At 60.4% G+C, this 9497-nt stretch overlaps 1 protein-coding gene across 1 annotated transcript; it reads right to left on the bottom strand.

Annotated features, from left to right (window-relative positions):
• Positions 1 to 1499: 1499 nt before the first annotated feature.
• On the bottom strand, positions 1500 to 7418 carry TNFSF12 (TNF superfamily member 12). The gene is made up of 7 exons (XM_038768987.1): positions 7188 to 7418; positions 6947 to 7003; positions 4661 to 4736; positions 4366 to 4419; positions 4194 to 4229; positions 3423 to 3547; positions 1500 to 1809 (listed from the first exon to the last, which is right to left on the bottom strand). Exons 1-7 carry the CDS (start codon positions 7344 to 7346, stop codon positions 1504 to 1506), a joined length of 813 nt encoding a protein of 270 aa, XP_038624915.1. The 5' UTR covers positions 7347 to 7418; the 3' UTR covers positions 1500 to 1503.
• Between the last annotated feature and the right edge of the window lie 2079 nt (positions 7419 to 9497).

The raw sequence follows: 9497 nt of genomic DNA, 5'->3' as shown, positions 1-9497 counted from the left end.
TTTGTTAAGTGCTTGTTAAGTGCTAAGTGATGCATCGGTTTCCCCCAGAGATTGTGCGGACCTCAAAGCTCAGACCCTGCCCGCTTCTCCCCACCTCTGGTCCCCTGATGGGGGACCACCAGGGACCCCAATTTACAGGCTCCTTTGCCCACTGACCATTAGATTCCCCAGTGCCCACCAGGCTTCCAACTCCGGGCCCCTCCGCTCCCCTCCGGGCCCCAGGCCCCAGACCCAGGCTTTCCGCCCCTGCCAATCAGACAGAGAACAGACATAACTTTTCTTTTTTAATAACCAATTTACCGATGTCTCGTTTCAATAATAATAAAAATAATATCTGTAAAAATCCACAGGACATTGTGTGATGGAAGGGATGGACATATGGGGGGGGGAGGCGGTCTCCGTCGTCCACCCTTTCACTCTGACTCAAGAATCCTCTTCCTCCTCAAGTGTCTTCAGCACCCCTCCGACCCCCAACGGAGAGTGGGGAGGTGGGTGGGCTACACGTGTCCCCATCTTGGAGCGGAGCTGTGGGCTGCCCGGGGTCCACCACAGCCCCGCAGCCTCTACCAAATCCTCAGCCCCAGTGCGGGAACCAAGAGGGCGGAGGACAGAGGAGTTGGAGGATGGGGGAGCGGGCATGAGGGGCACAGCTATGGGGATTGGGGAGCCGGAGATGGGGCTGGGGGGCTGGGCAGGGGTGGGTGGACGAGAGGCAGCATGGGTGGGTGGGCGGGGGTGTAGGATGTGGGGGCCGAGACCAGGCTGGGGAGACCAGACTGGGAGAAGAGCTGTGGGCCCCTGCGGGAAGAGGGGGGATAGAGCCATGGTAGGGGGAAGGGGGGGTTCAGTCAGAGGAAGCCTGAGAGCCTGAAGTGAGGGGCTGCAAGAGGAAGGGGCAGGAAAGGGGCAGGGGCAGGGGTGGGTGTGTGTGTGTTGGTGGGGGGGGGTCTCGGCTGGGGGGCTGAGCTGTGGAAAGGGGACAGAGGCCAGAGGGGATGCAGAGAGGTGGGATGGAAACTGTGAGGGAGGGGTACAGCCATTGGGGACTGGGGGGGGTGGAGCCCGGGGGGCACAGAGCCTGGGGGAGGAGGTATGGGGGGGTCAGAGCTTGCGGGGGGGGGGGGGCGACAAAGCCCGGGGGGTCAGAGCAGGGGAAGGGGGTAAAGAGATCAGGGAGAGGGGTGAGGGGAGGGGGACAGAGACCAGAGGGAGGGGTCCAGGGTCTGGGGGTCAGGCAGGGGCGGGGGGAAGCCTGGGGTCAGGGGTCAGGGGGAGGGGAGGGGGACAGAGACTAGGGGGAGGGCCCGGGGGTCGGGGGAGTGGGGGGACAGAGACCAAGGGGAGGGGGCCAGAGCCTGGGGGTCCGGGCCGGGGGCAGGGGGAGGGGAGGAGGCCAGAGACCGGGGGGATCAGGGGGCCAGAGCCCGGGGATCACGGGGACGGAGACCGGGGGTCAGAGGAGGGGGCCAGGGCGCGTCCCGGTGGTGGGGGGGGGGGGGGGGGTCAGTGAACTTGGAAGAGTCCGAAGTAGGTGAGGAACGGGGCGGGCTTGAGCCTGGCCCGGGGGAGGCTGCGGACCCGGATCTTGGCCCCGGGCCTTAGGGCGAGGAGGCCGGCCAGCTGGCAGAGGCGGACCTGGGGCCCCGGCTGGCCGGGCCCGGCCCAGCCCCCGGCCCCCGGCCCGCCCCCCGGGCCCGGCCCCGCCGCCGCCGCCGTGGCCGAGAACTCCTCCAGGCAGCGCAGCGCCGGCCCGCCGTCCACCACCAGCTCCAGCTTCACGTACACCGCACGACCCTCGTCAAAGTGCACCTGTCCGCCACGCGCGGGGACCCCCGGGACCCCCGGGACCCCCGGGACCCCCGCCCGCCGCCGGGCAACGGGGCGGGGAGGGAGATGGGCGGAGAGGTGGGGCACGGGGGGGGGGGGGGCACAGAGACGGGGACAGGCAGAGATGGGGAGGGAGACGGACAGGGAGACGGGGAGGGAGGGGGAGGGAGGGAGATGGACGGAGACACGGGGCGGAGGGGGGACACAGAGGTAGGGAGAGGGAGATGGGGAGATGGGGAGGGAGAGAGAGGAAGGGAGATGGACAAAGAGATTGAGGCGGGGGGGGGAGGGAGAGAGACAGAGATAGGGAGAGACAGAGATGGGGAGGGAGGGAGAGAGGAAGGGAGATGGAAAGAGAGATGGGGCAGAGGGGGGAGGCAGATGTGCAGGGGGACAGGGAGATGGGGAGGGAGGGAGAGAGGAAGGGAGATGCACAGAGAGGTGAGGGGGAGGGAGGGAGACAGACATAGAGACAGAAATGGGGAGGGAGGGAGATGGGGAGAGAGGGAGGGAAAAGGGGAGATGCAGAGAGACACAGAGGCAGAGGTGAGGATGGAGGGAGATAAGAGATAGGGAGATGGGCAGGGAAAGAGGGAGCGAGGCAGAGATATGGAGGGAGGGAAACAGACAGAGAGACAGGGAGAAGAGGGAAGGAGAAAGAGACAGGGAGATGGGTGAGGGAGGTTAAGAGGGAGACAGAGGCAGAGAGAGATAGGTGGCGGGAGGGAGAGGGAGATGGGGAGGGAGGAAGGAAGGCGAGAGACCAAATGGGGAAGGAGGGAAAGAGGGAGGGAGAAATGGAAAGGGAGGGACAGAGGGAGAGCGAGGTGGAAAATGGGAGGGAAGAAGGGATGGGGCGCAGAAGGAGGAGGAAGAGAAGAAGGAGGAGGAGCAGAAGGAGGAGGAGAAGGGGAGGAAGAGGAGGAGAAGGAAGAGACGGAGGAGGAAGAGGAGGAGAAGGAAGAGACGGAGGAGGAAGAGGAGGAGGAGGAAGAGGAGGAAGAAGAGGAGAAGAAGGAGGAAGAAGAAGGAGGAAGAGAAGAGAAGAAGGAGGAGGAGGAAGAGAAGAGGAGAAGGATGGGGGGAGGACAAGAGGGGGAGGGGAAGAGAAAATTCAGAAAGCCCTGTGAGTTTTGAGGTCAATTACACTAAAATCCTACTATGATACAGTGGGAGAAGATCTGAGCTCCCTCCCTCCCTCCCTCCTCCCCGTCACCAAATCCCGAGTTCCTCATGGACTCAGGAGTCCTGTCCCCCTCACTCCTCCTCAGGGACCCAAACGTCCTGTGCTTCTGCCCCCACTCTCCTTCAGGGACCCAAGAGTACTGTTCCCCCCCACCACCACCCAGCCCCTCCAGAGACTCAAGCATCCTGTCCTTCTGCCCTCCCCCAGGGATTCAAGCATCCTGTCCCCCTGCCCCCCACCCCCAGGGACTCAAGCATCCTGTCCCTGTCCCCCTGCCCCCACTCCTCCCCAGGGACCAAGGCGTCTTGTCCCCCGTCCCATCCCCCCACCCTGGGACCCAAGCGTCCTGCTCCCCTGCCCCATCTCTCCCCCAGGGACCCAGGTGTCCTGCCCCCCCGGCCCAGCTCACCTGGCAATATAAGTAAAAGAGGCCGGGCCTGGTGACTGTGAACTCCCCATGGTGGGGGTCATAGCTCAGAGGATTGGAGCTGTTTATCTTCGCTTCCACCCAGCCACTCACCGTGCCATCTGCACCTGCACGGGCCAGGGAAAGGGAAGGAGAGGGAGGAGGAGGAGGAGGAAGAGGAGGAGCAGGAGGAGAAAGAATAGGGTCAGGAGGAGGAGGAGCAGCAAGAAGAGGAGGGGGAGCAGGAGGAAGAGGAAGAGAGGAGGAGGAGGAGGAGGAAGAGGAGGAGCAGGAGGAGAAAGAAGAGGGTCAGGAGGAGGAGCAGCAAGAAGAGAAGGGGGAGCAGGAGGAAGAGGAAGAGAGGAGGAGGAGGAGTGGCAGCAGGATGAAATGGCAGAAGAGGAGGGAAAGGGAAGCAGGAGAGAAGAAGGAAAGGAAGAGGAGCAGGAAGAGGAAGGGAAAGGGAGGAAGAAGAGGAGGTGGAGTAGCAGCAGGAGGAAGCGGAAGATGAGAAGGAGGAGGGGAAGCAGGAAGAGGAGAAGCAAGAGGAGGAGGAGGAATAGTAGGAGAGGAGGAGCAGAAGGAGGAGCAGCAGGAAGAGGAGGAGAAGGAGGGCCTCAAGCAGATCCCCCCAGCCTCACCCCCCACCCTGGGAGTCCTCAGGGAGCTGGGAGCAAGGGCTGGGGACCAGGACACCTGGGTTCGTCAGAGAGAGGGCAAGGGAGTAGGGCAGCCCCAGGGGGTCAAGGGTCAGGCTTCGTCTGCACTCCTTACCCGCCTGAGCCCCGTCCTGTCCCGGCCGGGAATGAACTGCAAACGGAGGGTGGGAAAATCGTCCTTGGCTCCTCCCCGCCGGACCCCCACCACCTGGACCCTCCCAGAACCACCGGCCCCCTCCCTCCCCGTGCCCGCCGTAGCCCGGCCCACCGCAGCAGCCTTATTTCACCTTCGTAGTGGGCTGCGGTCACTTTGCGAGCTCTGGCCTTCCGACCTTTAGCAGCTGAGAAACCAGGCAGAGGGGGAAAGTCAGGCCTCGCTCCTCCCCTCCCTCGCCCTGCAGGCCCTTGGCGACCCTGGCCCCCCCAAACCCAGGCAACCTGTCTCCCCGCCCCCATAGCCCTCATTCCCTCCCCCGGCCCCCTCTCCCTGTCTAACGGGCCCTATCTTGTCCAGTGCAGGAACTGGGGTCTGGAGGGTTTGGTGGGGAGGGCTGGGGGCAGGTCTAGAGAGGGGGCACTTACCACTTCGGGGGGGGCGGGCTCTCCTCTTCAGGGGAGGGGCCGGGCCCTGGGGAGGGCCCCCCTGAGAACGCATTTGCTGGGGAGAGGAAAGCAGAATTACACCCGGACTCCAGGCCGCCCCAGCCCACCCACCCCCAGCCAGGCCAACAAGAGCTTGCAGTCCGGAGACACCCACATCGGGTCAGAGACAGAGACACCCACGCCGAGAGAGCCAGAGACACCGTCCCCGAGAGCTACATGCCCACACTGAGACAGAGACTTGTACAGAGAGCCATCTGTACAAGTACAGATGTAGTGAGAGACATCCACACCAAGAGAGACAGGCACTCACAGTGAGGGACAGAGACACCCAGTCAGTGGGGCAGAGCGTTTGGGGCACAGAGAGTCCCCACCCTTCACACTAGAATTAGGATCCCCCAGAGACAGGGAGATGCAGAGGAGTGACGCTCACGTACACAGAGATAATCCTCCAGAGACAGAAGTCCTCTCCGCCAGACATAAGGAAATATATGAAGAGAGAGAGAGAGAAAAAGAGATCCGTACACAGAGCTGGGGCCCTAGAGACAGGAAGAGACCGAGGTGCACACACACTGAGAGACACAAACAACCCCTCACCCAGAGACAGGATCACCCAGAGTCGGGGAGACACCCACAGACACAGAGATCGTCACCTAAAGACAGGAAAAAAACAGAGATAGAGCGAGACCACCCTCCTTTCCCTCCTCTCTGCGTGGGGTTGACAAAGAAATAGTCACCCAGAGGCAAGGAAAAACACAGAGAGCAGATGTGAAGACTGAGGCAGAATCTCCTCCTACGCAGATATTGAGGAGGGAGGGGGAAGGGGGAGAGGGAGGAAGGGGAGAGAGAAAGTGGAAGGGGGGAGGGGGACCAGGGGGAGGGGGCAGGGATAAAGAGGGGGGAACAGAGAGAGAAGGAGAAGAAGAGGAGAGGAGGGAGAAAGAGGAACGGGAGAGAAGAGAGAGAGGAAGAGAAAAGCAAGAGGAAGAGGGGGAGAAAGAGGAAGAAGGGGAGAGAGGAAGAGGGGGAAAGAGAGGAAGAGGGGAGGAGAGAGGAAGGGGAGAAAGAGAGGAAGAGGGGGGAGAGGGGAAGGGGAGAAAGAGTGGGAAGAGAGGAAGGGGGAAAGAGGAAGAGTGGGGAGAAAGTGAGTAGAAGAGGGAGAGATAGGAAGAGGAGAAAGAGAGGAAGGGGGAAGGATAAAGACAGAAAGAGGATGGAAGGGAGAAAGACTGGAGGAGGAAGAGGGGAAGAAAAAGGGAAGAGGAAGGAGGGGACAAAGAGAAGAAAAGGGATAAAGGGGGAAGAGAGGAAGAGTGGGGAGAGGAAGGAGGGGAGAAAGAGAAGAAAAGGAAGAAAGGGGGAAGAGAGGAAGAGTGGGGAGAGGAAGGAGGGGAGAAAGAGAAGAAAAGGGAGAAAGGGGGAAGAGAGGAAGAGTGGGGAGAGGAAGGGGGAGACAGAGAAGGAATAGCGGGGGAAGAGGGGGAAAGAGAGGAAGAAGGGGCAAAGAAGGATAAAGAGAGAAAGAGATGATGGCAGGGAGACAGAGTGGAGAGGAAGAGAAGGAAAAGACTGAGAGGGAGGTGGAAGAAGGGGAGAAAGAGAGAGAAGATGGGGAAGTAAGTGCAGGGAAAAGGGGAGAGGAGAGAAAGAGAGAGAGAAGGTGTACCTCACATCAAATCAGGGTGCACATCCATTTAAGGGGTGGCAGGTGAAAGGAAGGGTGGAGCCCAGACCCCCATTTCTCCCCAGCCTCAGCTTGGCTCAGACTCAGAGGTGGAAGAAGGGGAGAAGGAGAGAGAAGATGGGGAAGGAAGTGAAGGGAAAAGGGGAGAAGAGAGAAAGAGAGAAGGTGTACCTCACATCAAATCAGGGTGCACATCCATTTAAGGGGTGGCGGGTGAGAGGAAGGGTGGAGCCCAGACCCCCATTTCTCCCCAGCCTCAGCTTGGCTCAGACTCAGGGCTTCCCTCCCGCCCCGGCAAAAAACCTGACGTCCTCGTTTCCATCCCAGCGCTTAGGACGGCGCTTGGCCCGCCGTGCGAAAACCCGATGACCTCGTTCCCACCCGAGCTCTTAGGGCCGTGCTTGGCACCCCTCGGTCCTTATCATCATTAGCACGGAGCGGAGCGGGGGCAGGCCTACCCATGGAGAGATTCAGCAGGCAGAGAAGGGGGGGAGAGGAGAAGGGACAGGCTCACATGAACGCACACACACACTATCCTGTCCGGCAGTTAACCCCAAAGTGTCCACCCCCAAATCCACATTCACCTCTGCCTCCTCCTCCTCCTCCTCCTCTTCCTCCTCCTGCTCCTCCATCAGGGTCTCCTGGGGTGGAAAGAGGCCGCAGGTCGCCCACTCCGGTGGCCTCCCCATCCATCCCACCTCCAGGCCAGACCCCATCTCCCCAATCTGGGCCCCTCGGCTCCATCCTGTCCTCCTCCAGCCCATCGCCCCGTCTCCCCCAGCCCAACATGGAGCCTGTCCGTCCGTCCGGGGAGGGGAGCCTCACCTGGGGGAGCGAGGCGGCCTGGGTCCCCAAACTGACAGCCATCAGAAGGAGGCCGAAGCAGGCCAGAGAGAGGCCCAGGGCGAGGGCTAGTGGGGGCAGCAGGGCGGTGGCCGCCTCCCCTCGTCTCCCCCTCCGCCTCGGGCTCCTGCGGGCCGTCATCCGGGGGGTCAAGCCTCACAGCCCCCCCCATCCCGGGGCCGGGCCGGAGGGGAGCCGGGGGGGACCGGACCGGACCGGGCGGCCGGGAGGGGAAGCGGCAGAGGAGAAGGAGGGGCGAGGGAAACGCGGGAGGGAGGGCCAGCAGCTGGCTCTGTGTCTATGTGTGTCTCTTGGGGGGGGGGTGGATGTGAGGGACAGGAAGCCAGACACGATGTGTGTCTGTGTATCTGCATGCGAGTGTGCGTGCCAGTGTCTGTGCGTGAAGGCGTGTGTTTGCGTCCGGGTGCAAGTGGGCCCCTGCACGGGACTGCGTGTGTGCCCAAATGGGAGCGAGCATGTGTGTGTGTTTGCATCCGAGAGTGTGTTTGGGCCTGCGTGCGACTAGGCCTCTGCATGGCCTTGTGCCTATATGGGAGCGTGCGTGTGTGGGGGTGGGTATCATCATCATCAACCGTATTTATTGAGCCCTTACTGTGTGCGGAGCACTGTACTAAGCGCTTGGGAAGTCCATGTTGGCAACATATAGAGACGGTCCCTACCCAATAGTGGGCTCACAGTCTAAAAGGGGGAGAGCGTTTGGATGTGAGAGTGGGTTTCTTGTCTGTGTGTGATTTTTGCCTCCGTTTGGGGTGGTGCGGGTGGGTCTGTGCCCGCACGGGAGCGGGGGAGGCCGTAGGTGAGGGTGTGTAGGTGAGCTTGGGCGCGCGTCTTTGCATTTTGAGAGTGCGCTTGGGTCCGTGAGAGGGCATCTGCATGGATGTGGGGTGTATGTGTGTGTATCTGCATGGGAGTGTGCGCGCCAGTGTCTGTGTATGAAGGCGTGGGTTTGCGTCTGGGTGCAAGTGGGCCCCTGTATGAGATTGTGTGTGTGCCCAAATGGGAGCGAGCATATGTTTGTGTGTGTGTGTGTGTGTGTGTGTGTGTGTGCGCGCGTTTGCATTTGACAGTGTGTTGGACCTGCGTGCGAGTGGGCCACTGCATGGCATTGTGTGCGTGCCTATATAGGAGCATGTGTGTGTGTGTGTGTGTGTATGAGTGTCTGCATGTGAGAGTGGGTTTGTGTCAGTGTGTGATTTTTGCCTCTGTTTGGGATTGTGCGGGTGTGTTTGTGCCCTTATGGGAACGGGTGAGTCCGTAGATGAAAGTGTGTAGGTCAGCTTGTGCGAGGGTGTTTGTATTTTGAGAGTGTGCTTGGGTCTGTGAGAGGGCACCTGCGTGTGCCTGTATGGGAGTGTGTGCGTGGGTGTCTGTATGAGAGCGTGTGTGTGTGTATGAGTGTTTGCATGTGAGAGTGGGTTTGTGTCGGTGTGTGATTTTTGCCTTTGTTTGGGATCGTGTGGGTGTGTGCCCTTATGGGAGCGGGTGAGTCCGTAGATGACAGTGTGTAGGTGAGCTTGTGTGCGGGTGTTTGTATTTTGAGAGTGCGCTTGGGTCCGTGAGAGGGCATCTGCGTGTGCCTGTATGGGAGTGTGTGCGTGGGTGTCTGTATGAGAGCGTGTGTGTGTATGTGTTTGCATGTGAGAGTGGGTTTGTGTCTGTGTGTGATTTTTGCCTCTGGGATTGTGCGGGTGTGTTTGTGCCCTTATGGGAGCGGGTGAGTCCGTAGGTGAGAGTGTGTAGGTGAGTTTGTGCGTGGGTGTTTGTATTTTGAGAGTGTGCTTGGGTCCGTGAGAGGGCACCTGTGTGTGCCTGTATGGGAGTGTGTGCGTGGGTGTCTGTATGAGTGTGTGTGTGTGTGTGTCTATATGAGTGCACATCTGCATGTGAATGGGGGGGCTGTGCACGTGTGTTTGCCCGAGTCTGTACATGGGCATGGGCGCGACTGAAGTGTGTGTTAGTAGGGTTGTGGTTTGGTGTGTACGTGTGCATATGTGTATGTGTGCGTGACACTGGAGACATCAGCTTGCCCTGGTGCACAAACAAAGATGAGTGGGTATGCGATGGGGGACGTATGTGTGAGAATAAAACCCAGCTTTAGAGGGTAAAACCGAACTTTAGACTGTGAGCCCGCCGTCGGGTAGGGACTGTCTCTGTATGTTCCCAACTTGTACTTCCCAAGCGCTTAGTACGGTGCTCTGCACACAGTAAGCGCTCAATAAATACGATTGATGATGAACAGAGAGATTGAAGGTGAAGCAGGGAGTGAAGGAA

This window comes from Tachyglossus aculeatus, chromosome Y4, assembly GCF_015852505.1.
Source record: "Tachyglossus aculeatus isolate mTacAcu1 chromosome Y4, mTacAcu1.pri, whole genome shotgun sequence".
NCBI lineage: Eukaryota > Metazoa > Chordata > Mammalia > Monotremata > Tachyglossidae > Tachyglossus > Tachyglossus aculeatus.
Note: the sequence above shows the minus strand (reverse complement) of the source record. Positions and strands in the feature narration are given on the sequence as shown.